This window comes from Acomys minous (genome assembly GCF_964271855.1).
Source record: "Acomys minous genome assembly, chromosome: 3".
Lineage (NCBI taxonomy): Eukaryota > Metazoa > Chordata > Mammalia > Rodentia > Muridae > Acomys > Acomys minous.
This window is the reverse complement of record NC_140485.1, coordinates 94,545,042-94,572,532: the sequence shown is the minus strand read 5'-3', so window position 1 is coordinate 94,572,532 and position 27,491 is coordinate 94,545,042. Positions and strand designations below refer to the sequence as shown.

General features: G+C 45.3%; 1 protein-coding gene across 1 annotated transcript in view; it reads left to right on the top strand.

Moving 5' to 3' along the window:
- Positions 1-11,261, top strand: part of SNX3 (sorting nexin 3) — a 35,295-nt gene extending 24,034 nt beyond the window's left edge. Inside the window, exons 2-4 of the mRNA XM_084774457.1 lie at positions 5,359-5,454; positions 8,108-8,232; positions 10,552-11,261. Coding sequence (XP_084630583.1) covers positions 5,359-5,454; positions 8,108-8,232; positions 10,552-10,657 — 327 coding nt within the window. The 3' untranslated portion in view covers positions 10,658-11,261. The remainder of the gene's footprint in view (positions 1-5,358; positions 5,455-8,107; positions 8,233-10,551) is intronic.
- Positions 11,262-27,491: the final 16,230 nt, after the last annotated feature.

The window sequence follows — 27,491 nt, the reverse complement described above, 5'->3', positions numbered from 1 at the left end:
CTTTAGGTAACAGAAAAATATATTTAAAAAATAAAGCAAGATCTGTTAAAAACAAAAAACAACTTAAAAGATAGCTGGTCTCACTGAAGATAGGTGCTATATAACGTGGGCAGATTTATTTCTAAATCATTGTGTTGGTGTGTACATTTTTATGCAGATAGAACCCATTTTGTCTTCATCTTTTTTAAAAAAATATTTTTTCTATAAGCATTGCTGTCTTTATGTCAAGCCTTGGAGAAGTTGTACAGTGATAAACCCACTCTATAGAGACATTTTTTGTATACTGTTTAATCATCAGAATCTGTGTTTCCTGTTTCTTTGAGTAAAAAAAAAACACACACACACCAGAAAAACATGGTACTATTTGCTTTTATGTTATTTCTCACACAAAATTGACAACTTTAACAGACTGCCAAATCTGCATTTGGAATGTTTCCAAATGGCAAAACCCACGACTCTGGAAATCACTGATCAGTACATTTTAACTACACTTTTATTTACTCTGCACACATGCAAGTGTGCATGAACATGTGTGCTCATACCACATGTGACATGACACAGATGTGGAGATGAGATGACAGCCTGTGGAGTCGGTTCTCTCTTTGTCCATCGTCATCTATGGTCATCAGGCTGTAGGCAGCAGGTGCCCTGCCTGCTGCGTCATCTGGTCCATCCACCTTTTTGTTGATGTTTATTAAGGTCACGTGTGTGGTGTGCGCCTGTAGTCTCCGCTCTCAGGAGTCCGCTGCAGGAATATCAGAATTCAGGGCTGCAGAGTGGTTTGAGGCTAGCCTGGGCTCTGTAAGAAACATCTGTCTCAGAACAACAGCAATTATTACATAAGGAAATATCACTAGCTGAATATATTGTTTGGATACATGTCAGTATAAAGTCCTAAACCAGTTTACATAGACCCATTTTTTTTCCTGGTGAAACCATTCTGAGTCATTCTGTGTGGCTCTTTGACTTGTTAGATTTGTTAGTCCCCTGCTCTCTCCCAGCTGTGCCAGCATGCACTGAGCAGCTTGCCCACCCTTGTTCTTGGTGGGGTATCTTCATCTCACTTCTCAACACTGTCTTCACCGAACAGTGGGACTGTTGCAATTCGCCACCACACCAGGTCTTCCAGCTTTCCCATAGACACGTTAATCTCACCCTAGAGAATTGCAGTCATTAACAGGCACCCTGTAATTAGCAGCACATGTGCTTTCTCAGAAGACTGATTGGGCAGCTCACAAGTAACTGCCTGTGATGCCAATGCCAGGGAATCCGATGCCTCTGGCCTCTGGGCACGTGCACTCACACGCATGTACATATATGTACACATACTGAAAAAGAAAATCCTCAAAATAAAATCCCACCAATCCCAGCACTAGGGAGCTGAGGGATGAGAGAGCTCTAAGAGGGAGAACTGAAGGCCAGTGTAGGCCACATGCAGTGAGTCCCTGTCACTGTTGCCATCCTGGCCATATTGCTCAGTTTTCTGTTTTTGTTGTTTGTTTTTCTCCCCCTCCTCTTTTCTTTGTATGGGTGGTTTAGTGTATGTAGGGAAGGATGTAAGGGGTGAGTGGGTACAGGAATTAATCCCAGGGCTCCATTAATGAACCGATAGGCCCTTGTTGTGGTGTTTTAACCACACAAATTCAGATTCTTATATTATTTCTAAGATTTTCCTTGGTGCTTCATAAGCTTCACAAAGGATAGGACTGCATTTTTTTTTCATTGTTGTTAATGATTTCATACTTAGCACTGTTGTCTTATTGATGCTTGGTAATAAGCAAGAGCTGAGTCTTCTAAAGCTGGGGGGGGGGGCGGTGTCCAGCCTCAGGCCATTTACAAGCATTAGATAAGCTGAAAATGGCCAAACAAGCTATCACAATCAAATAGTGATAGCTCAGTGGTTCAAACAAAAGCAGGGCAGTTAATTTTTTCTTCTTTTGATCAGGTAAGTTAAAGTCATCTTATAGTGATCAAGACAACTTTTTAAGATTTATTTTTCATGCTTGCTTGTTTTGCGCGTGTGTACGTACACCATGTGTGGGCTATTGTCCACAGAGATTAGAAGAGACTTTGGGTCCCCTGCAACTGGAGTTAGAGAATGCTGTGGGCCACCATGTATGTGTTGGGGACCAAGTCTGGATCCTCTGGTAGAGCAGCTAGTGTCCCCAAAGGCAGCATCGTCTCTCTCGCCCCCTGAAAACCTTGTTTTTGAGGCATGTAGCACAGGCTGGGCTCACTGTCTATGCAGCTGAGGACGACTTTCTGGTCCTCCTGCCTCTGCTTCTCTAATGCTGGGATTGCTAGATTGCCCTCCACACCCAGTCAGGACAAGCCAGGCACCCGCTCTCAAGCTCAGTATCCTAAAGGTAACAGGGAAACAACACCCAGTTGTGTGCCTTTCTTACAGAGCTAGAGGGGAGGGTCTTGTGCACGCTGGGCAAGCGAGTGCTCCCACCACTGGTCACACCCTAGCCAGAGTTTCTTGCTAGACCCTGTCACAACTCCAGAGTAGCACTTGGACGAGAGGAGAAATTATAGCCAGCTGAGTAAACCTAAAGGATCCCTTTTCAAATACATAAACTACTAGCTAAAGTAGAAGGGAAGAGCCTTTCCCCTCGATCCTCACTCAATTAGAGAGGATCAGATGTAATCATGATTGTGTCAAAAGTTCAAAAGGGAAAATGGAAGGTAAACCGAGCTGAGCTGGCTCTCTTCCCTCAACATTGTACCTGTAAGCTTGATATGTTGTTTCAGAGATTAACTTTACAGACTTCCGTACCCAGAAGTATGAAAATTCTTGGGGACCTCTTTTCACAGGCTTGATCTTAACAAACTGAATAAAGAGAGCAGTTAATCCCTTTTGTAAAGTAATTTGAGAGGAGGGAATTCAGAATGTAAAATCTCACCTGCAGAAAATACTCAGCTCTGTAAAGACCTTTCTATCTTTAGACACTTACAAAGACTTAATATTGTAATGCGGAAGGGTGAACCTGGCTAAAAAGCCAATGGGTGAAATTAGAGAGAGATAATCCAGTGCTTTCTCTCTGCGAATTATCGCTCTCCAGGGGACTGATTCCCTGAGGAATGAGAATGCTGCTCTGTACAGCAAGCCAGCGTCTCCTAAACACAAGTTTGACTTTTAGTATAATAAGAGTCTTGTTAGGTGCAATTTTGCTCCTAGTCATTAATACAATGAACAAATGTTGTGGTTACCTGGGAAAGAAAACTCAAGTGCTTTTAAACCTCTCATGAGATTTGGTTTCACACTTGAAACCTATACACTGTTATGCCCGCTGGCATCTGTAGTGGGTTCCAAGCTCTAAGCTGTACAACATAGAAGTTAATACACTTCGGGAAAAACTGACACCACTACAAAATGAACGTAAGGTTCTGAATAGCATGCCTTTCTTGTGCTAAAGCACAGCCGTTCACTGGTGGCTTAGCTAGCAACTGAGGAGGGTTTCTCAGCAGTGGTGCCGCAGCATGGTGTCTCGGTCTCTCCTCCAGGCAGTTCTGCAGGAGTTGTAACTTTTTTTTCTTCTCGGCTATAAAACAGTTTACAGTTCCTCAAGTGCAGATATCAAATTAGGAACAAAAGTCACTCGAGAGTCGGTAGTGTTAAGTGGACTTTTGGTCAAGCTTGGCATTTGCTGCCTGAAATCATTTCTGAACCCTGCGGCCTTTGAGACAGGGTGTCTCTGGGGCCCAGGCTGGCCTTGTGCTTGGCATCCTACTTCACCTCCGGAGCACAAGGATTACAGTTCTTCCATTCACATTCAAATATTTTTGTGCTAATGTTTTTAATCATAAAACACTTCTCTCCACCCCCACCCCTTCGGTTTTTCCAGACAGGGTTTCTCTCTGTTGCCTTGACTCTCCTGGACTCACTTTGTAGACCAGGTTAGCCTCGAACTCACATCAATCTGCCTGCCTCTGCCTCCAGAGTGCTGGGATTAAAGGTGTGCGCTACCACACCCAGCCCATAAAAACATGGCTAATGGATTTAGTGGCCTCTATGTAGCCTTGGCCATCACGGCCCTCTTGTTACTGGATCAGGATTAGTGGCACGCGCCTTTAATCTCAATGCTCTTAGGAGACAGAGACAGGCAGATGTCTTTGAGTTCAAGGCCAACCTGGTCTACATAGTGAGTTCCATGATAGCTAGGGCCACCTAGAGAAGCCTTGTCAGCCTCCCAACTGCATGCCCACTCATCCCCAAAACAGTTGGCAGAAATAGCAACAAGTAGCCTTTGCAGTCCAAAAACTGTATTGCATTATGACTAAGCACACTGTATAACTCCATGTTCTCAGTTCTTAAAGACCTGGCTCCATTTGCCTAGTGTACTAACTGAAACTTGAGTTTAACCTCACACAGGCAAAGAACATGTTTCTTTAACATGTGTGTGAGTCTGGTATGTGCCCATGAGTGCAGTGCCCATGAGTGCAGTGCCCACGGAGAGCAGAGGAAGGCACTGGGTATCCTGCAGCCTCGTTACAGGTGGTTGTGAGCTGAGAGCTGAGCTTGCATCCTTTGAGAGGAATGCTTGCTCATGAGCCATCTCTGGCCCCCTTAATTGCCTTTTTTATGTTGGGAGGAGTAGGAGTCGCTTTTGTTTTGTGTGACTCTTAATTTTGGTTTTTTGAGACAGGGTTTCGCTGTGTAGCCCTGGCTGTCCTGGAACTCACTTTGTGGACCAGGCTGGCGTCGAACTCCTAGAGATCCAGCTGCCTCTGCCTTCCAGTGCTGAGATTAAAGGCTTGTGCCACCACACCCAGTTCTTTTTGGCATTTTTAAAAGAAACCAATTAAAGATAATATTTAAGGTTCAGAGAGAAAGCTCAACAAATAAAAGTGTTGCTGTGAAAGCCCGACAATACAAATTGAGTCTCCTAGAACTCATTCTAAAAAACTGCATGACATGGTGGCAGGCTTCTGTAATCGTGTTATTTTACACCAAGATGAGAGAAAGGTGGAGCCAGAAGAATCTCTCAGAACTTGCAGACCAGACAGCCAGGAGCATACCTTAGTAGCTAAAACAAGAGACCCTACTTCAAAACAAGGTAGGACAGAACTGACTCAGAATGCTGTGCCCAGACCTCCACGTGCCTGGTCTCCCTCCCTCGTCTGCCCCCCCCCCCCCCAAGGCCTACCTGAATTCGTGGTAGTCAAGGGTTAGTTAGCCTGGGTAACTTAGTGGGTCCTGTCTCAAAATTAACTGTGAAAAGAGGGCTGGAGACAGAACTTGGTGGTAATGTGTCTGCAAGGTAACCATGGTGGTTGTGTTACCAGTGTGGCAGGCATTGTCCTTTCTAAGTGCCTTAATTTATTTCAACTTACAAGTGACTGTTTTGGTTTCAGACAAATCTTCCTATCTTCAAGCTGAAGGAGTCCACTGTTAGAAGAAGATACAGTGACTTTGAGTGGCTTCGAAGTGAGCTAGAGAGAGAGAGCAAGGTGAGACTTACTTATACTGGGACTATTATGACTTACAATGCAACTTTAAAGCAAAATATGCCAGTTCTCATGGAAGATGTCCAGAGTGTATCTTAAAATGGGTGCAAGCCAGCGGCGGGGCTTACTGCAAACGGTCCGTCTCACGTTGTACCCTGAGAGTAGAGGAATAGTCGACCTCGTTGTTTCTGCTCAGTTGTGCAGTGCAGCCTTTGCTGGGCGACATTGCGACAACACCTCTCAGTCTTTTGTGTTCTTCCTTCCTCATCCTCATTGTCGGTATAATTTTCCAGTTTTATCTGATTCATAGTCAGCATTTTTTATTATCCCACATGTATATAGAAGTTTCATAAAATGATGATCTTATTGTTTGATAGATCAATGTTCTTTAGATAAGCTTGTGGGTGGGTATAGGAGACTGATGTGCATATGTGTGCTCATATGAAGGCCAGAGGTCCACTTTAAATGGCTTCCTCTGTCCTTTTCCACCTGAATTTGGAGACAAGTCTCTGACTGAACCTGAAGTTTGCTATTTCGGCTAGGCTGGCCGCCAGCAATCCCCCTACATCCTTTTCGACCAACTCCAAGTTGTTTTTTGAGACAGAGTCTTATGTAACCCAGAATGGCCTCTGTGGAGCTGAGGATGACACTGACCTCTTGACCTCTCTACCTCTTGAGTACTGGAGTTCAGCCATATGTCAATGCGCAGAGTTATGTGTGGTGTTGGGGAGCAGGCCCAGGGCATTGTGTGTGTGAGGGAAGCACTCTACAAACTGAGCTATACCCCAGCCTGGATTTTCAGTGGTGACCATGATCCACTAATGAATTCATTGCTGGCTGTACTTTGAGAGACAATGTTGTATACCTTGCTAAGAGTTGTCTTCTGTTAGAAGACAAATTTGAGGTTATTTTGTAACTAGAACGTAGTGGAAAGAAGTTGGCCAAAGTAGATTGCTTATTTTCTGAAGCTCAGTAAAATACTAGAAATGGAAGGAAAACAACTTTAGCCAGGTAAAAATGGCCAGATCTGAGACCAGCGTCGTACAAAAGTCATAACATCCCTTAAAACTGTAGCTCAAATATCCATACCCCAGAGAATATCAAAATACACAATACTCAAGAATAAAGCTAGACTTACTAAGCCCATGTAAGGAAAAACCCTGAGAGTGGGAGCGGGAGGGAGGGAGGGAGCAGATCGGGCGAGTGTGTCTGCCGTGAGCGGTGACATCTGCCGATGGAGCAGTCTCTGAACATTTGGGGTCCCCTGTTGTTCTAGGAGTGGCAGGTGAATGAATGAAGATCCCGTTAAGGCGCTCACATTCTGTTAGACAAGATGCAGTGATGGAGAGAAAGTAAAGACTTTGCCTTAACACATAGCACATTATCTCCTCAGTTATAAATCCATAGACTTGTGACAGGAACCTCAGCATGAGGTGTCTGCACACTAAGCAGATCGACACCTGAACTTTAGAGTCAGAACTGGTCCCTTGTATGTTGAGCACACATTTGTTCTCCTGGATACCAGGAGCGTGGGAGTGGGGTATGCAGTCCAGTGACACACACTTGTTCACAAGGTGTTAAGGTTGATCTCCCACACCTGAGAAACCTGTCATCTCGTTCTGCTTTAGGGCTGTGCATAAGCAGAATGTGATGAGTTTAAAAGCTTACCCATGTTTTTATAGGAGATTAGTTTATAACACAGATAACATAATTGCACAACAGGGGTGTAACTCAGTGGCAGAGTACATATTTAGCATGTGCCAAACCAATGCACTTTTTACCAAGCTTCTCTCACTTCGTATATTTCCAAGGTTTTATCCTAACACATATCATACTTGTAAAAAGGATCTTAGCTGTTTTATTTTGCCTGCATGTACACACATATCTGGCACTTGAGGCCACAGTAGGCGTCAGGTCTGCCGAGCAGGAGTTGCAGATGGCTGTGAGCGGCTGTGTAGGTGGTAGGACAGAAGCTGGGCTCTCTGCAAGAGCTGCTTTGCAGTGCTGAGCCATCTCTCCAGCCCATCCATCCATCCATTTATTTATGTTTTGGGGTTCTTCAAGATAGAGTTTCTCTGTGTAGCCTTGGCTGTACTGGACTCACTTTGTAGGCCAGGCTGGCCTTAAATTTACAAAGATCCGCCTGCCTCTGCCTCCCGAATGCTGGGATTACAGGCCTGGCTCCCTTGATTTATTTTTATTGCAAAATAATAGCCTATTGTATAGAAATACTATCTTTAGCCGGGTGTGGTGGCACATGCTTTTAATCCCAGCACTGGGGAGGCAGAAGCAAGTGGATTGCTGTGAGTTCAAGGCCAGCCTAGTCTATAAATCGATGTTGGGGGTAGCAGGGGTAGCTTTTGTTTTGTGTAACTCTTAATTTTCTTTTTCTTTTTGGTGTTTTGAGACAGGGTTTCACTGTGTAGCCCTGGCTGTCCTGGACTCACTTTGTGGAGCATCTTTGCTAGATAAGCCATTTGTGCTTTTGTAGGTTATTGAGCCTCTTGGCTTTAGAACCCATGGATCCTTCCACCATGTGGGCCCAGGCGCAGCTGTACTTGGGAGATGGGCTGACACCCACCCCCCACCCCCCACCTTCTGCAGAGCGCCTCCCGGCATGGCAGCACCAGGAACTCACTGTGATGTGTTGCTTTAGGTGGTGGTTCCCCCACTCCCTGGGAAAGCATTTTTGCGGCAGCTTCCTTTTAGAGGAGATGATGGGATATTTGATGACAATTTCATCGAGGAAAGGAAACAAGGGCTGGAGCAGTTCATAAACAAGTAAGTACTCTGTTCCTCAAGGATGTGAGACATCAGATGACTGCTAGACAGTCTTTATTTATTTACTATCTTATTTTGTGTTTGGCTGTGTTGCCTGCATGTGTGTCTGTGCCCTATGGATGCTGAGAATCGAACCTAGGTCCTATTAGAACAGCCAGTGCTCCTAACTGCTGAGCCATCTCCAGCCCTGACGACTTGTCATTTAAATGTTAAGCTAAGTCCATACTGTCTTCCTTTGTCCATTTCCTGACTTTTTGTACTATTTAAATGAAGTGAAAGTATCCTGACACTCTTGAGTGGCTGAAGTGAGGGATTTTGGGCTGAACTAAGTTTTTTTGTTTGGTTTTCTAAAATGATTTCTTTATTATTAGTGCATTGGTGTTTTGCCTGCATATATGTCTGTGTAAGGGTGTCATATCTTGGAGTTAGATAGCTATGAGCTGCCATGTGGGTGCTGGGAATTGAACCCGGGCCTTCTGGAAGAGCAGTCAGTGCTCTTAACCACTGAGCCATCTCTCCAGCCCCTTTGACCTAAGTTTTATATTTGTTGTTCTTGGATAATTTATGCAAATTGCTTTTAAAATTGCATCATTCAGAAAATAGTTTTACTCGTGATTCTGATTTAAGGTATGTTCTCATGTGAATAATAAAATGTACAATACATCTGCAATCACTTTGTCTGATTGCAAGTAGCAATATTATCAGCGTGTTTTATGTAAAGGTGTACATAAAGTTTTTTTCATGGCAAAATGTTTTCTTTTGAAAAAAATGTTAGAAAATTTAGGATTGCCTGTCATTTAGTAACTGTTGGTTGATAAGCTTAAAGCAGCCTAATTTCTTTCCATCTCTCTCTTGTCTTGTTCTCTTTTTCCCCCTGGGGAAGCTGACTGGAACTGCTGTCCTGTCATGTTCAGCTGGGGCTGCAGGGAGCAGGATGGAGGAGGGAAGAGTCAGACAGACAGACAGACGCTCAGACACTGCTCATTATTGTTCCTGATCTGGGCTTAGCTTTTGAGTCCCTGAGGTTGCAGGCGTGCACTGTACCCACTGTAATTATGTATCAGTCTTAAAGTCCTACCACAGTAGCCAGATCTTAGAGGATACATTAATTTTTAATTAATAATCTGGTGTCTGTGAGAGGTAAACAAAAGCCTCTAACTTGGGTATCTACTGTAGCACACAACCTTCATGTGTGGTTTTGATGTCTGGCAGAGGGTGGTACTCAAGATGTCACTGTGTAGCCCAGGCTGGCCTTGAGCTCTGCACAAGGTGTTGAGTGACGGGTGTTTACCTCCATGCCCTCACAGTTGCCTTTCTGTGAACATACTTCTGGAGAAAGAAAAGCTAAACTTGGTCTGAAACACAAGTCTGATTGCCAGGTACAGAGGAAGACTATGCGGGAAAGGGGAAGACGGAGAGAAAAGCAGAACACCTAAATGTGTGTTTGTGAATATTGACCTTCCTGTATTTCTAATTTAAAACCTATACCCTATTATATTTTGTTTTATCTCTTTATATTTGCCCAAGCTGGTCTCAAAAACAGAGTCTCCCTGCTCAACCTCCCCTGTTCTGGGATTACAGGCATGGGCCTCTATTCCTAGTTTGGATCCTGTATGTTTAAAATAGATTATTAAAATCCAGTGAACTATTTCACATGGAATGATAAAATGTAAGTTTCTTAGGCATGTACCAACTAATTAAGTTAATTGGGTACACATTGCAGAAACATTATTTAAAAAAATTTTTTTGATACAGAGTTTCTCTGTGTAGCCTTGGCTGTCCTGAACTTGCTCTGTAGACCAGGCTGGCCTTGAACTCAGAGAGATCCGCCTGCCTCTGCCTACTGAGTACTGGGATTAAAGGCGTGCACCACCATGCCTAGCAGACTACAAAAATTTTAAAGTCATTTATATTTTTTATTATGACATCTATGTGTGTGTGTGTGTGCGCGCGTGCGCGTGTGTGTTCACTCCCACCCCAGTGCATATGTAAAGCTTAGAAGAGTTTGTAGAGTCATTTCTTTTACTTCTACCTTGTGAGGTTCTGGGATTCAAGCTCAGGACATTGGACTTTGACGAAAGCAGCCTTACGTCCCGAGCCATCTAGCCATCCCTAAACTGTCTTTTAAATCACTTTTATGAACCAAAGGAAAAGACCGTTATTTGATAGCATAGCTTATGGATAGTTCAGAATAATGCATGCATTTAATAAATCAAATGTATTTCCTAACCTTAAATTGTGTTTGTTTTGACCCCGCTTACCACCATCTTTAATAAACAATGGACTAACAATTTGTTTTGTTTTGTTTTTCATTTCTAGGGTGGCTGGTCATCCTCTGGCCCAGAATGAACGCTGTCTTCACATGTTTTTACAGGATGAAATAATAGATAAAAGCTATACTCCATCTAAAATAAGACATGCCTGAGTTTGGCAAGAAGAGGCAAAACCCAAGACCATTAATGATTCATCCATACCAATGAAGAAGTTGTAACTAACGTAGCATGCTGCACAGACACTGGTATAACACGCCTGGGTATACTAACACTCAATGCTCCCTTACATCTTGTTTTGTTTTGGCAGTTGACAAGAAGTTAATTTGCTTAGTGAAAGCTCCCTCGCTCCAGCCTCTAAGTAGCTTTTCCCTGCTGTGTCCATGTGCACACTATAGCGTCACAAGCCCCGTAGGTCCTGCAGTGTCCTGACTAAAGTTGCAGATTTGGTCTTATTTGCAGTTTCTGTGTCATGTTTGCTTCTTGAATCTGATTGATTAGACTACCCCCGCCCCAAATGTGTGATGTCACCACTTGGTCCTAATTTATGTGCAGGAGCACGATAACATCTGTCTCCAGTGCCACACATACAAGGTGAACTTTGTGTGCAGAACGTGTCTTCCTTCCGGCCTGTATCCCCTTCACATGGAAGATTAATGAGGGAAATCTTTATATTCTGTATAAAAACAAAATCAAATTTATATACTAAGATCATTTGTCTAAAAATTTAAGTTGTTTTCAAATAAAAGTTGAAATGCATTTCTGGTGTGCACTGATTGCATGGCCTCCAGAGCCTGTCCTTTCTTCTGTGGCTTTATACTTACCTCCCTTACCGAAAAGGATTATGTGCTAATTATATGCTTCTCATTCCCGGAACTCCATTCCTCTTTAACGGGCGGTGATATCAAATATACCACCACCTTTTGGATGGGGCATTTGCTTTAAACAGCAGCAAAGTGATGTACTGGGAAAGCCTTGTTGGGAAGGACCGCGTGTGAGAAACACGTTATCGCCCAAGTCTCTCTGGGAAAGCCCTTTAAGATAAGTCAGTATTGCGCCTGAATGACTTGCTGGTACTTTGTGAGGGTATGTGGCAGGTGTGTGTTGTCTCTGTAATTTGGCTAGTACTAGTAGCACACTTCATCCTTTTAGGAGAGAAAACCACAGTGTTGGCCACCTGACTTACACAAGAAAATACATAACCTCTTGCTGCCTAATTTGTTTTGACCAGACTTACCAACTGGAATAAGAGGTTTCTAGTTTGGATCTGTGCATCAAGTGGTTTGGGGGGCCCCAGATGATTAGATATTAAGTCTGGGAGGTGGAATGTCATCTGCCAGCTCCAGAGCATTTTCTCTGGGCACAAGGGAGTTACCCAGCCTGACCTCAGACTCCTCCTGCCTCAGCCTCCCAAATGCTGGAATCACAGCCATGCGTCAGCACACTTGAGGCAATGCATTTGAGAAGAAACAAGGTTAGGATATCCACAACGGACTGCAAAAGCAATGAAGTTACAGCTGCAGTAAAAGGCCTCGTGTTGCTGAAAACAGTATGCCACAGTTTCATAAAACCGTTTATTCGAACCACTACAAGATGCACTATAAAGCAGCCAGGCATGGTGGTGAACAACTGTAATCCCAGCATTCAGGAGGCAGAGGCTAAAAGATTATAGTGAGTTCCAGAGTTAATCTGTGCTCATAGCAAAACTCGTTGAAAAACAGAAGAAAGGGAGAGGTGTAGCTAAAGGGAGCTGGGGATAGTGCTCAGTAGGTAAGTGTGCTGTGGGAACAGGGGACCCTAGTCCAGGTCCTAGCACACATGTCTGGCAATGCACAGCTGCCCATAACTCCAGCTCCAAGGGGACCCAAGGACAGCTGCACTAAAGAGCATAAACTCTCAGCAACACATGATTTAAAATAAAAAATACTATCTTTTAAAAAGATACAAAAGGTTTAAACAAGGGTGGGGGGTGGCTCAATGGGGAAAGTGCTTGCCTGTTACCCAGGCATAAGGACCAGAGTTCAAATCCTGTGAACCCACGTAAAACCCAGGTGGACATGTCGATGCATGTAAACCCAGCACTGAGGAGTAAGTTTAGGGTTCATGTGAAATCCTGCGTGTTTGTGTGTGTGTGTGTGTGTTGGAAAGTAGTAAAGACGACATTGGGTCTCCACATTTTATATACACACCTGTTCAGTGCACCCACATACAGATGCTAACACATACATGAACACCACACACAGATGTGTAGAACAATAAAGATAACATACAGAGTTGATTTTAGTGAGCCAGAGAGAACATCAAGGCTGTCTATTTTGGCTATAACAAATGGTAGGGCATGTAAAGACACTTCTGCCAAGCCTGAGGTCCTAAGTTTGGTCCTTGGGACCTACAAAGTAGGAGTAAGCCCACCACTCCGTATTGTCCTCTGATGGCATGTTCATACCTAAACACAAAATCAGATGTTAAAAAAAAATCAAAATGGAGCCAGGCCTCATGTACCCGTTTAATCCCAGCACACACAGGCGGAGACCAGGCCTGCCAGGATGATGTAGCATGACCCTGTCTTGAGAAAATGATGGCTGCTTTATTGACTAGTTCTTATAGAGCAGTTGATCAACTAGGGATGGATCAAATAGGGATATATATTAACCTCCCTTCCCCTCAGTGGGGACATTCAACACTGGATGTATTTTTTGGTTGTTGCAGCTGAGAAACGGAGTCTTGACATGTCAGAGAACACAACTAAACCTGCAATGCCTGGGACAGCCTCCCCCACCAGGAAGAACATAGCTTGGTTGGATCCACTCACTCGAGTTCTCTTGATTGTGATCCTTGAAGAGAAGGGGGTTTTAGGGTGGCTGTTCTGTCTGCTTACTTTCTCAGAATTTTCTCAGGTTAGGCATGCTCTTGAATACAGAATTTTTGAGAGAGAATGTGTGTATGTGTGTAAGTGCAGTGCCTATGGAGGAAGGGAGGGGGTGTTTATCAAACACCTTAGGCTGGAATTAGCAGACATTTGAGAGTCACCTGACATGGGTCCTGGTGACCAAACTCTGCTCCTTTGGAAAAGCACTCCATACTCTTTAACTGTTAACTCCAGTGCCTAGAAAGATTAGAGGTTTTCAATTGGGCATAAAGTTGTCTATTCCAAGTAGTAGGTGAAGGCCCAGTGGATTCCAAGTAATGTCAAAGGTCCAAGATTTCCTAACAGAACATTTTGGGTCCCAAAGCCTTAGATGAGTAACTGTAGGTGTAGTTTTTTGGGTTACTTTATAGGGTTCTTGTATCTACCACCCTTTTTACCCCAATCCCTTCCAACCCCCCAACACTAGGCAAGAAAGGTTTAGAGGATACTACATCCTGCTGATTAGGGGCATCAGGTTCCTAAGGGCAAGAAGTCTCTTTATTCTTGGCAGAATATATCCCGCAATTGCAAATGCAGCCTCTCAGGGCTCTCCACCACAGGCCCTCTCGGGGCTCCCCCATTTATACCCTCTCCACCACAGGCCCTCTCAGGGCTCCCCCATTTATACCCTCTCCACCACAGGCCCTCTCGGGGCTCCCCCATTTATACCCTCTCCACCACAGGCCCTCTCGGGGCTCCCCCATTTATACCCTCTCCACCACAGGCCCTCTCAGGGCTCCCCCATTTATACCCTCTCCACCACAGGCCCTCTCGGGGCTCCCCCATTTATACCCTCTCCACCACAGGCCCTCTCGGGGCTCCCCCATTTATACCCTCTCCACCACAGGCCCTCTCGGGGCTCCCCCATTTATATCCTCTCCAGTCTCAGAATTAAGGTATCTGCAGCTGGCAGGCAAAGACCATGCCCCTCCTAGGCATGGCACAAGTCATAGCAGCTGTAGACAAACTGAAGCATGCCCATATCCCACACCTGGGATTAAAACAAAAACATATGTAACTGGGCTTGTTTTGTTGTTTGTTTTTTCAAGACAAGGTTTCTCTGTGTAGCCTTGGCTGTCCTGGACTTGCTTTGTAGACCAGACTGGTCTCAAACTCATATCTGTCTGCCTCCAAAGTGCTGGGATTAAAGGTGTGCACTACCATAACCGGGGTTTGTTTGTTTGTTTAACCCAAATTCTCACTACAGGTAATTGTAAATAATTTTGGGCCCTGCCTACTCAGTAATTCTTTGAGTCCACTTCTGCCCACTTCCATCAGTATCAGCAGGGCTTTAAGAACTCAGAGGCCTGTTGGGGACTGTGGTTTCAAGTGTCCGTGACAAGCTTGTTTCAAGTGTTTGTTCTCCAACTGTCCATGTTGTTATTGTGTTTTGTGTTTGGGTATATGGGTAGGTGGACAATGGCAACATCAAGAGGTAGATTCCTAGCTGGTGAAAGTAAGTCAATAGGGGCTTGCTCTTGAAGGGTGTTGGGCCAGCCCCTACTTTCAGGAGCTCTCTGCTTCCTGATACTGCCATGTGAGTGGTCACTGCCACTGTGGGGTCTCTGCTACCCCAACACCTCAGTGCATGACCACACCTGAAACCACAAACCAGAATAAACCCTTCTAGCCCTTAATATCTTTCTCTGAAGCACTTGGCTCCTGGGGACACAAAAGCAATTATCAGGATTACCTGTGAAAGTGGATAGAACCTCAGCTTCTGGGATGAGGAGAAGCTTCCATGTAGTTACCTAATTCTGGGTTTGGAGCTGTCAACTCAGTTTGACAGAGTGTTGGCCCATCATTCGGGAAATTCTGGAGTCCATCCTAGTAGCTGGCCTCATAGCCAGCTATGCTGGCGGCATTCTAGAGTAGCAAGTACAGTTAGCATTTGGCTTCTTTCTTGGGTGTCTTGCCACCAAGACCCCATGGTTGTGACCTAGAGCAGTTTGCTGTGGGCCACTCTGAGGGAATCTCCTCCCTCTGCTTGTGAGGAGGCCCAAGGCACCTGAACCAGTACAGAGAAAATACACAAGTGGTTTGGAAGGACAGCTAGTTCAGCATGCTAGCGTTGAATAGCACCATGCCCAAGTGTTTCAGTGTGGGAAAAGATGATGTCCGCTCTAGTGTTTTGAGTGTGTTCTCAATGGCTGTGCAGAACTCTGTGTAGGTAGTATTCCTCCTGATGTGAAAGGACAGGCTCCCAAGTGTCATGAGCTGGGCTCAGGGTTACTCAGGATGGAAGACTGAAGATGAAAGGATCACAAGGTCCCCACATGGCCTGAGCTGTGGCCATGGGCCATGGCTCCCACACAGTTGTTGGCAGAATGGAGACTGGGTTTCCAGGAATGTGTCCTCTTTTGACTGGTCATCCTCAGTCTGCTGCCATGGGGAAGCACAGTGGTAGCTGAACAAGACATGAGTGCATGGGTTTGGATTTAAGTTTGGCCTCAAGTAAGTAAACATCACAGTTGTTCTGTAAGACTGAGTCGGGGCCTTTTTTTTTTAACATCCCAGGAAAGAGTTGTCTGGGCACTCAGCTAAGAGGAGAGTCCCTGTGATGAATTTGGTCATATTTGAACCTAGTTGACCAACTTCATCTTTTGGTTTTTTGAGATGGAGTTTCTCTGTAATGGCTTGACTGTCCTGGACTCACTTTGTAGGCCAGGCTGGCCTCGAACTCACAGAGATCCACCTGCCTCTGCCTCCTGAGTGCTGGGACTAAAGATGTGCACACCACTCCTGACTCAACTTCATCTTTAAAATCAGAAGATTAAGAAAAAGGTATCAGCCTGGTAGTTGTGTGTGCCTTTAATTCCAGCACTCAGGAGGCAGGGCGGATCTCTGTGAGTCTACAAAGTGAGTCCAGGACAGCCAAGGCTACACAGAGAAACCCTGTTTCAAGAAACAAAAAAAACAAAAACAAAAACAAAAACAAAACAAAACAAAAAACAAAAGAAAGAAAGATGTCTTCAGCTATTGAGAGATTATTTTTGTTAATCTTGAGTGAACTCAGAGAAAACATGCCATTGATCTGGAAGCTGGGAAGTCATATCACAGCCCCAAAAGGCATTTAGAGCTGCCTTCACTATCACAGGTAGAACTGAGAAATGACCCGGTAAACTCAGCCAATGACACCAAGTGCTGCAGAAGTCGGGGTGAGAGAGGTCAAACTCCAGCCCTTTCCTCAAGGCCAGGCTTGGGTCACTGTCAGTCAAAACTCACCATAGCCAGACAGTAAACATAGCAGATGTGAGGACAAGAAGAGGACATGGGACAGGGGTGGCCGTTCAAAGTCAAGCTTGTAAGGAGCTTGGAGTTGGCCCTCTCCAAACACACACACACCAAAACAAAAACCTGGACCAAATCAGTCCATTCTTGGACCCCCTAGAATTATGGTTACAGAGCAAGCTATTGCCCCCAAGATCTCACAGGGTAGTTCATCTGAGAGAATTAACTACTGTCAGATTTCTGGGAGAAGTCACTGGAGCTATAACCTGGCTAACAACAGGCTTTGCTGCCAAGCCTGACCACAAGTTCAATCCCTAAGACTCACATGGTGGATGGGAGAACTGACTTCCCCAAAATTGTCCTCCAATCCCCACCACACATGCACCACAGCATGTGTACAGCCACACACAAATTGTGTATGTGTGTGCCTTTGAGTTTGTGCAAGAGAGTGTACATACATTGTGTGTGGTATGTACATGCATTTGTGTGCGCACACACACGTGTGTGTGTGTGTGTGTGTGTGTGTGTGTGTGTGTGTGTGTGTGTGTATAGAAGAGAAGGCAGATGACTAGCTGGAGGCTGAATAAACACTGACATGAGACTTGACACCCCTGGAACTCTCTTTTACAGAAGAGCCTATAGGAACCCACCAGATACAGTGAAGATAGAGAGCAAAAGAAACAGTGAATAATCACCATGAAATAACAGCCAGCGCCTCCTTCCTTTCTCTCTTCTCTTCAGAGTTAGACTTCCAGAGTCTTATGCCAAAAAGGGACAGGTGTTCTTTTCCATCCGGCTCCCCCATGAGCCTTTTCCTGTCAACAGGGGCTTAGAACTAAATAGGAAAGGCAGCCAGGGAAAGGACTAAGGGCCATAGAGCTAATATATATATATATATATATATATATATATATATATATATATATATATATATATATATATATATGACCTTTGAGATACATTGTGTACCCAGTCAACCCTGAGCTTTGATCTGGATATTATAGTGTCGCCTTCCACACCTTCCACTACACCCCTGGGACTCTCGGATACTCGAGGTGGCTCTAGCTTACAGCCTTTCTCTGAGGAGTGATTAGGTAAACCTAAATAGAGGAGCAGAAACAAGGGCACCAGAAGAAGGTTAAGACAAACAAAAAAAATAAAATCACTACAAACCAGCAGCCCACCTCTAGGCACACGGTTGTGCACTGTCCCTCGTAAGGCTTGTCATGTTTGTATCACCCAGTGCAGTGTGTCCAACAGAACAAGTCAGGCCTGAACAGAAGGGAAGTCTGAAGAGAGACAGCGGTCAAAACGAGATACATCATAGCTGTGTAGAAAATCAGTTAGAAGTAACTCATAAGTTAAATGTTCTGTTTTAGTTTTTGGTTTATTAAGGCATGTTTCTCTGTGTAGCCTTGGCTGTCCTGGACTCATTTTGTAGACCAGGCTGGCCTCAAACTCAGAGATCTGCCTGCCTCTGCCTCCTGAGGGCTGGGATTTACAGGCATGCGCCACCATGCCTACCTAAGTTAAGTGTTCTCATAGACAACGTTGACAACACAGAAGCACACATGTGGGTAACATAGAGAGCAAAACTTAGAATCTTTATTTTACCAAGAGAAGGGCTGGGACAAAGTTTACTTTGCATAAGGCCACATGGCCAGTAAGTGAAACATCAGTCTTTAGGACCCTAAAACCTGCCCCTGTGCTGTACAGCAGGCACTGCCTCAAACATAGGCAGGTTCAGGGTCCATGTCTCTAACACAGGTGCAGGTGCATGCCTCTAACATAGGTAGGTGCAGGGTGCATGCCTCTAACACAGGTGCAGGGTACATGCCTCTAACACAGGTGCGGGGTGCATGCCTCTAACACAGGTGCAGGTGCATGCCACTAACACAGGTACAGGTGCATGCCTCTAACACAGGTGCAGGGTGCATGCCTCTAACACAGGTGCAGGGCGCATGCCTCTATCATAGGTAGGTGCAGGGTACATACCTCTAACACAGGTGCAGGTGCATGCCTCTAACACAGGTGCAGGGACATGCCTCTAACACAGGTGCAGGCTGCATGCCTCTAACACAGGTGCAGGCTGCATGCCTCTAACAGGTGCAGGGACATGTCTCTAACACAGGTGCAGGGCGCATGCTTCTCTCATAGGTAGGTACAAGGCACATGCCTCTAACACAGGTGCAGGCACATGCCGAGGCAGCTCTTGCTTGTAACTGAGCCTTAAGGACAGACCAGCCATTTGGCAGCAGTTTTCTAGAGAGTGTCTGCGCTGACAGAAGCGAGCGGCGGGCTTTCAAAATTGGTATAAACTGGGATGCTGCTCCTGCGTGGCAGAGGGAAGCACTGGCCTCATCGTTACTCAGCTTTCTTGGTACATTTCCTTTCCTTTCGAGCCAGATTATACTTTAATCCAGTTGTTTTCATGTTCAGTAAATCCAAACCATGTTTAACCGGTTTATTCATTGCAGTGTCCCCAAGGTGTAGAAAGTTTTGTCCTTTCAACTGCACTGGGGATTTGTCGTCTCTCTCTCTGCAAAGGGATTTTCTTGGTGTAATCTGAACACTTTGACCTGTGGGTTTTTTGTTTTTGTTTTTTTTCCACCAGGCACAGATCTGGGAGGCTTGACCCTTTGTGTGCTGTGGATCCCAGACAAGAGCCTTCTGCTCTGACGGACAGTAGGCACCGATGTCAAGGCTGTTAATCACATGTAGCTGCTGCTTCTTCAAGACCTTGTTGCTCTTTGTCACCGCACTCAGCTGTCTGGTTTGCAGTGCTTCCTCCGTAGGGACAGACCTGCCACTTGGGGACAGTATGCTAGAGAGGTTTTGCTTGAGAGCAGTTTGGGAGTTGACAGTTTAACTTCAGCTGGTGTGAGGGACATGGTTCTGGGATTGCTCTGATTTGGTGAGCTCACTGGTCCTCACAGATGGACTGGGGGAGACATATTGTTATAACCTCCATGGGGGCAACTTAGCAATAACTCTAAAGTGACATTCATTGGACACATATTCTCTGTCATCGTCACTTGGATGTGCCTGTATTATGTCAGAAACTGGCACACTGGCTCCCAGTTGCCCCAAGACTGAAGTGCAAAGAGAATATTTCACCATTTTATTTTGATAGGCTCGCACCGTAGCCCTGGCTGTCCTAGAACTTGCTCTGTAGACCAGGCTAGCCTCAACTCACAGAAATCGGCCTGCCTCCTCCTCCCAAGTGCTGGGATAAAGGTGTGTGCCACCATGCATATAGCATTTCATTTTTAAAGAAAGCAGGTCGGTGACGGTACAAGGAGGAACAGGCAGGCGGACCTCTGTGAGTTCGCGAGTTCGAGGCCAGCCTGGTCTGCCAAGCTAGTTCTAGGACAGCCAAGGCTACACAAAGAAACCTGTCTTGAAAGCAAGAAGAAGACAAAGGAAGAGGGAGAGAAAAGAAAGGAAGGAAAGAAGAAAAGAGGAGAAAAACAACAGGACAACACTTTATCCAGGATGATTTTGACTCACAGAAGCATTGTAAAAATACAATAACAGTTTCCAAAGACCTCCTCACCTAGTTTCCCTTCGTGTCAATGTGTGACCATGACACATCTGTTAAAAGCAGGAAACTAGGGGCTGGATAGATGGCTCAGAGGTTAAGGGCACTGACTGATCCTCCAAAGGTCCTGAGTTCAGTTCCCAGCAACTACATGGTGGCCCACAGCCATCTATAATGTGATCAGATGCCCTTTTCTGGCCTACAGGTGTTCATGAAGGCAGAGCACTGTATACATAATAAATAAATAAATAAATCTTTAAAAATAAAAAGTAGGAAACTAGTACTGATATGTTGTGCATTAATTACAAGCTTTGCCCTTTGCTAGTTTTCTAACATTCTTGCTTAGCTCCAGACCCCATTGCAGGCCCCTACCTTTCATTAGTCTTTTTGGCCTCCTGTGGTCGGTGACACTACAGAGCTGTAGCACCTCCGCAGCTTTATATTGAGAATATTATCTGTTCCAAAACAAGTAAAAAAAAAAAATTAAAAAGAAAGCCTCATTAGAACCACAAGTAATCTTAGTAACAACCCAGTCAAGTGTCTCTTTCAGATATGGAAAGGAATTCTCAGAGCACCACCCTCAACCACCCCTAGGCTAGAAACTAACAGGGTAGAGAAGGCTGAGAGGAGGGCCTGCATCCCCCCAGCGCCCCCACTCTACCCACCCCCCCACCTCCACCACCCCCGGACTCCCCACCCCCACACCCAGCAGGCTTGCGGTCAGGCCTCAGCTGTTTCTACTATTAATGTTTCGGTTTGGCTTCATCCTACACAATCTTGTAAGATCCATCCATCTTGTGTATCAGCAGTTCGCTTCCAAAATCAAACAGTTAGGGGCTGGCGAGCTGGCTGGCTCAGCGGTTAAGAATGGCCACAGCTCTTGCAGAGACCCAGGTTCAGTTCCCAGCACCCGTTTTGAGTGGCTCGGAGGGAGCTGGCGTCTGAACTCAGTGGGCACATATACACACACACACTTGCACAGAGACACATAATTTGAAACTAAATCTTTTTCAAACAAATTGCAAAATCAAATTTAAAAACAACAACAACAACAACAACAACAACAACAACAACAACAAAAGCAGCTCTTGGTAGAACTTTTCATGGTGCCTAAAAACCCATTCACAAAAGCAGGTGTTTTCCCATGTGACCTGTACCTACTCAGAAATGCGACACCAACTCACTCTCTTCAGGGAGACACTGGTCTAGTTTCACTCCGACTAAAAACTTGTTTCAGACTCTTAGTCTTCCCGCCCAGGTGCTGCTGATGGGGGGCGGTCTGAGGGTGCTGTGTAGGCTGGGGCACAGTGAGAGGACACCTTCATTTCTCTGCAAAGTATTAGAGAAACACTAAAGGCAACAGTCCATACATATGCCTTTGGCTGGCTTTTCCTTGGACTTACCCTGAGCTTCTCAAGAAGGAAGGAGCCAAGTCTTGTCTCATGCAAGGACTGTACAAATCTCCCGAGATCCTCTAATATGTGGAAATTCACCAAATGCATCTAGGGGGAGGATGGGATCTCAGTTGACAAAACGCATCGCATCCGTCAGATTGGGCTGTAGGCAAACCTTTAAGGCATTTTCTTAGTGATTGATGGAGGAAGGCCCAGCCTGTTGTGAGTGGTGCCAATGCTGGGCTGGTGGTTCTGGGTTCTGTAAGAAAGTAGCTATGAAAGCCATAGAGGCAAGCCACTAAGCAGCACTCCTCCGTGGCCTCTGCATCAGCTCTTGCCTCCAGGTTCTCACCTGGGTTGAGTTCTTGCCTTGGCTTTCCTCCCTGGGCTGTCTTGGGATGTGAAAGCCAAATAAATTCTTTCTTCTCCAAGTTGCCTTTGGACATGGTATTTCACCATAACTAATGAAGAGAGTGTCCAGTTTGTTTGGGAAAGATTGGGAGGTGTGGACTTGTTGGAGATGCGTCCCTAGGCATGGGCTCTGAGGTTTCAAAAGACTCCTGCAATTTCCAGTGCTCTCACTCTGCCTCCTACTTTCAGATCAAGAGGTGAGGTCTTAGCTGTTCCTGCTGCTGTCATGGACTCTAACCCACTGACACCATAAGCCCAATGAAACTCTTTTCTCTTGTAAGTTGCCATGGTCTTGGCGTTTTGTCACAACAATAGAAAAGCGACTGATACAGGATCCAACCCAGGAAGAACATGCTCTAAGCACTCACCAGCCCACTGAGTCTCCTAGTTCCTAACCGACTTTTTTTTTTTTTTTTTTTTTTGGATTCTCAAGACAGGGTTTCTCTGTGTTACCTTGGCTGTCCTGGACTCACTTTGTAGACCAGCCTGGCCTCGAACTCACAGTGATCCACCTGCCTCTGCCTCCCAAGTGCTGGGATTAAAGGCGTGCACCACTGCCCGGCTTCCTAATCGGCTTTTAATGCTAGAATCAGACCTCCCCTGCCCTCTCCTTGTGACAAACCCTATGCTTATGAGGGGCAGATAGAGGCACAGGCCAGACAATGACAAGACTGAAAACTCAGAAAGATTCACAAACACTAAAACTTGCTGAATCGCTTTCAAAGCTGTCGTGGTTCCAACAGCAAACCGCTGGCCACTCAGAGCCAAAGGACATGGTCCGAGGAAAGCCTGAGAAAAGGACCAACTATGGAAACAAGAGCAACACGTGAGGCAGATGAAGGGAGAGGCTGCTCCCTGAGGCCGGGCCTGTGGGGACAATCGCCACCAAGGTTGCACCGGGGGTTTCTGGATGAGAGCTGTGGAAAAGCCACCTGGCAGGAGCTAGGGCTTGCAATAAAAAATAAAATAAAATAAAAATAAAAGACCCATAGGTTGAGGCTGGAAAGATGGCTCAGTGGTCAGGAACACTGGCTGCTCTTCCAGAGGACCTGGGATTCAAGTTCCAACACCCTCTTCTGGCCTTCATAGGCACCAGGTGTGCAAGCGGTGCACAGACACACATGCAGGCAAAACTCTCATAACACATAAAATAAAATGAAAGACATGACCTGTAGAAGAGCCATTTTCATGATCCCACTGGATTCTGCAGGACTGCAATCCAGCCAGACAGCTGTGAAGCCACAAAAGCCACAGACACAGCAGACACATACATAGCACACCTGAGAAAGTCAAGTGTGTGGCTCCCACATGGCAAAGGCTGAAGCGGTCTAATCCAACATGGATTACCCAACCAGTAGAAATGTTCACTATTTAAAAATAATTTCAAAGTCAGGCATGGTGGCGCACGCCTTTAATCCCAGCACTCGGGAGGCAGAGGCAAGCAGATCACTGTGAGTTCGAGGCCAGCCTGGTCCAGAACAGCCAAAGCTACACAGAGAAGCCATGTCTCAAACAAACAAACAAACAAACAAACAAACAAACAAGATATAAAGGTTTAAACAGTTAAGAAAATAATTTCAGCTGGGCGTGGTGGCACACACCTTTAATCCCAGCAATTGGGAGCAGAAGCAGGCAAATCGCTGTGAATTCGAGGCCAGCCTGGTCTACAAATTGAGTCCAGGATGGCCAAGGCTCCACAGAGAAACCCTGTCTCGAAAAACAAAACAAAAAAACCCCAAACATAATAATAATAATAATAATAATAATAATAATAATAATAATAATTATTATTATTATTATTATTATTTCAATAATGAGTATTCTATCTACATTATTTCTAACTCCTCCCTTGTCCCTCCGACTTTCTCCCAAAGTCCTGACTTCTTTAATTACTATTGCTATTCATACACACATATGTATGTATAAACATTACCTGCTAAGTCTGCTTAGCATTTCCTGTATGTATATGCGCTTAGGGCTGAGCACTTGGGGTCGGATAACCTACGAGAGGTCTTGTCTCTGGAGAAGACTGATTCTTCCTCTCTCAGCTGCCATTAATTGCCTACCGCCCTTCCTCTTAAGTGGGCATGTGAGAGCATGCCCAGCTGCATTGGCAGGTCAACTGGGGTTGCCATGTTCAGCTCATGCCTAGGTGACCGTGATGTTGAGAGTTCATGGCTGCAACTTCCCTCTCATATAGAAGATATTATCTTACAGCAGACTTCCTGGTCCTCTGGCTTTTAATCGCCCTGCCCCCTCTTCCAAGATGCCCCCTGAGCCTAAGGTAATAGGGGTTGTGTTGTAGGTCTGTCAGTTGGGGTTGAGCACTCCACAGACAGCTGTGGATTTGTGTCATGGTCTCCATCCATCTGCTGCTGTTAAAAAGATGCTGCTTTGGTGAAGGGTGGGCACTGCCCTTATGGGACTGTGACAGCACAGGATGTGTGACAAGGGCCAGGCCTGGGGGTTAGAGATGGTGCGTGCTGGCAAGGTTTTGGGGACTTGGCCATCATCAGAATATGCACTTAGGGAAAAAAAAAAGTCTTAATTCTAGTGAAAGTCTAGGTGACAAAATGTTGGGACAGGGCAGCTGTGTAGAGCTCTTCCTACCTAGTTCATAGGGGAAGAAGTTGGGGTGATTTACCCTGGGTTTAAATTCGGTGGTGAGGGCTGGAGAGATGGCTTAGAAGTTAAGAGCACTGCCTGCTCTTCCAGAGGTTCTGAGTTCAATTCCCAACAACCATATGGTGGCTCATAACCATCCATAATGAGATCCGGTGCCCTTTTCTGGTGTGCAGGAAGAATACTGTATACATAATAAATACATCTTAAAAACAAATAAATAAATAAATTTGGTGGTGGCACACACTTTTAATGCCAGCATGTAGGAGGCAGTGGCAGGTGGAGCTCCGTGAGTATGAGGCCAGCCTTAGACTACAGAGCAAGTTCCAGGACAGCCAAGGCTACGCAGAGAAACTCTGTCTCGAAAAACCAAAAAAAAAAAAAAAAAAAAAAAAAAAAAAATAATAATAATAATAATAATAATAAAAATAAAATAAATAAACTTGCTAAACCCTGTCTTCAGGGCTTGCTGACTCTACCTGCCTTCTTCTGAGGAGGTAAGTACCAATAAAGGACCAGCTCTGCCTCCCCAGAACCTCAGGCTCTCTCTTGAAGTTTCCTGTGTTCTCCTGGACACGCCCCACCTCCCCAGAACCTTGGGCTCTCTGGGGATGCTTGCTGTATTTTCCTGGACACGCCCCAGCACCTAGACACTAGCAAAGTGTCTCAGGAAGGTGAGCGTGTGTGTGATAGTGACAGTTTACGTTATTTATCGTGGGGGAGGGGCGCGCACGTCATGATGCACTTGCAGAGGGCAGAGAACAACACCTGGAGGGAAGTCCTAGGAATCAGCAGGCACCTTTCCTCCCCCCCCCCCCACTGAGACATCTTGCTGGCCTGTGATATTGCATTTTGTTCAAAGCCAGTGTAGATTTCAGGCAAGTGACCAGTTCTGTTCAAATGTGCAATTGAGAATCCTCCCCAAAATAAAGACCCAGAGTCCTAGAGAGCTACCCTGTGACTTCTCAGAGACGGTGTGCCTAGTTGCAGGCTTTCAGATGTTGTGACAGCTCGTCATTGAACTCTCCTGTGCCTTGAAGTTGAAATAATGAGCAATTAAGAGAGAGAGTGAAAACTACAGGTAGGTGAAAATTAACACAATGTGAGGGACGCGGTGCTGATTGGGAAACAGGTTCACTTCCTATCTTTAGAAATCAGCTGATATATATATATATATATATATATATATATATATATATATATATGTTTAAAGCTTGGAAATAATGTTCATCACCATTTATAAATTATCCTATGGCTTGTACTTGAAAAGCCAAGGAAATTCAAGGTAGGCCATTAGGGGTAGCCAGCCTGGTCACTGCCTTACTTATTTCTTCAGAGGATCTACGGGGCAGGCAGCAACTCCCTCTTCTCTCTGAAAGCTGCCTGCCAGGCAGGGCTGGATTAGAGCAATGCTCCCCATTTTCTGCTCACGGTGTCTGGGTTTCGCAGAACCTGCTTTGGAGCCCGGCCTCTTTCCTGTTTATTTGCAGATGCACCAATTCCAGACTTGGGAGTGTCATGGCTTGACTTTGATGTGTCCCCCACAGCCTCCTGAATTGAAAGCTTGGTCCTCCAGCTGTTGACACTATTGTGAAAGATGGCGGAAGCCCATCCATAGGAGCATCTTTTGGAAGATTATATCAGTCCCTTCCCCCTTCTGTGCTTCCCGCCTGCTGCACAATCCCGTTACTATGGCGCTCTGCCTCACCACTGCCCCATGGACCAAGGACTGTGAGCAGAAACCATGAGCTCAAAACAAACCCATTCTTTCTTGAGTTATCTCTGGCGTTTTGTTACAGCAAAAAGTCTTCACATAGGGTTTAGTGCAAACAATGGGGAAATGAGGCAGATGTTTTTCCTGGACCCTCAAGACCCATTACTAAGGAAGCCATGAGGAGATGTCTTACTTACGGTTCCTATTGTGGTGATGAAAGGCCGTGACTAGCCGGGCAAGGGTGGTGCACATCTTTAATCCCTGCACCTGGGAGGCAGAGATGGGTGCCTATATGTGAATACAACAAGGCCATCCTGGTCTACAGAGTGAGTTCTAGGACAGCCAGGGCTACACAGAGAAACCCTGTCTCAAAAAAAAACAAAAACAAAAAAACCACAAACAAACAAAAACCCAGCACTTAGGAGGCAGAGCCAGGCAGCTCTCTGTGAGTTTGAGGCTAGTCTGATCTACAAAGTGAGTTCAGGACAACCAGGGCTACAGAGAGAAACCCTGTCTCAAAAACCAAAAAACCAAAAAAACAAAAAAACCAAAAAAAAAAAAAAAAAAAAAAAAAAAAAAGGAAGGAAGACAGAAAAGAAGAGAAAGAAACACCATGGTTAAAACAACTTAAGGAGTAAAGGGTTTATTTGGCTTACGTATCCTGAATCACAATCTGCTGAGGCAAGCCAATGCAGGAGCTGATGGAGAGGGCATGGACAGGTGCCACTCACTGGCTTCCTCCCTATGGCTTGCTCAGCCTGCTTTCTTATAGAACCCAGAGGTGGCCCCACCCACAATGGGTTGAGCCCTCCCTCACCAATTAATAGTTAAGAAAATGCTCTGTAGGCTTGTGGACAGGCTGATCTTATGGGGGGCACTTTCTCAATTGGGGTTCCTTTCAGATGACAAGTTGTGTCAAGTTGACATAAAACTAGCCAGCACAGGAGACCATCATAGTGTGGCTTGAGAAAGAAAGGAAGCTGCTATGCAGAGCTGGTGTGGAGTACATGGGAAAAGGGCTGTGCTTCCAGGAGCCATGGTATATTATCTTACTTTTCTATTGCTATAGTAAGACATCATGATCAAGGCAACTTTTAGAAGAAAGAGTTTTTGGGGTTAGGTAGATGGCTCCGTGGTTAAGAGCACTGGCTGCTCTCCCAGGGGACCC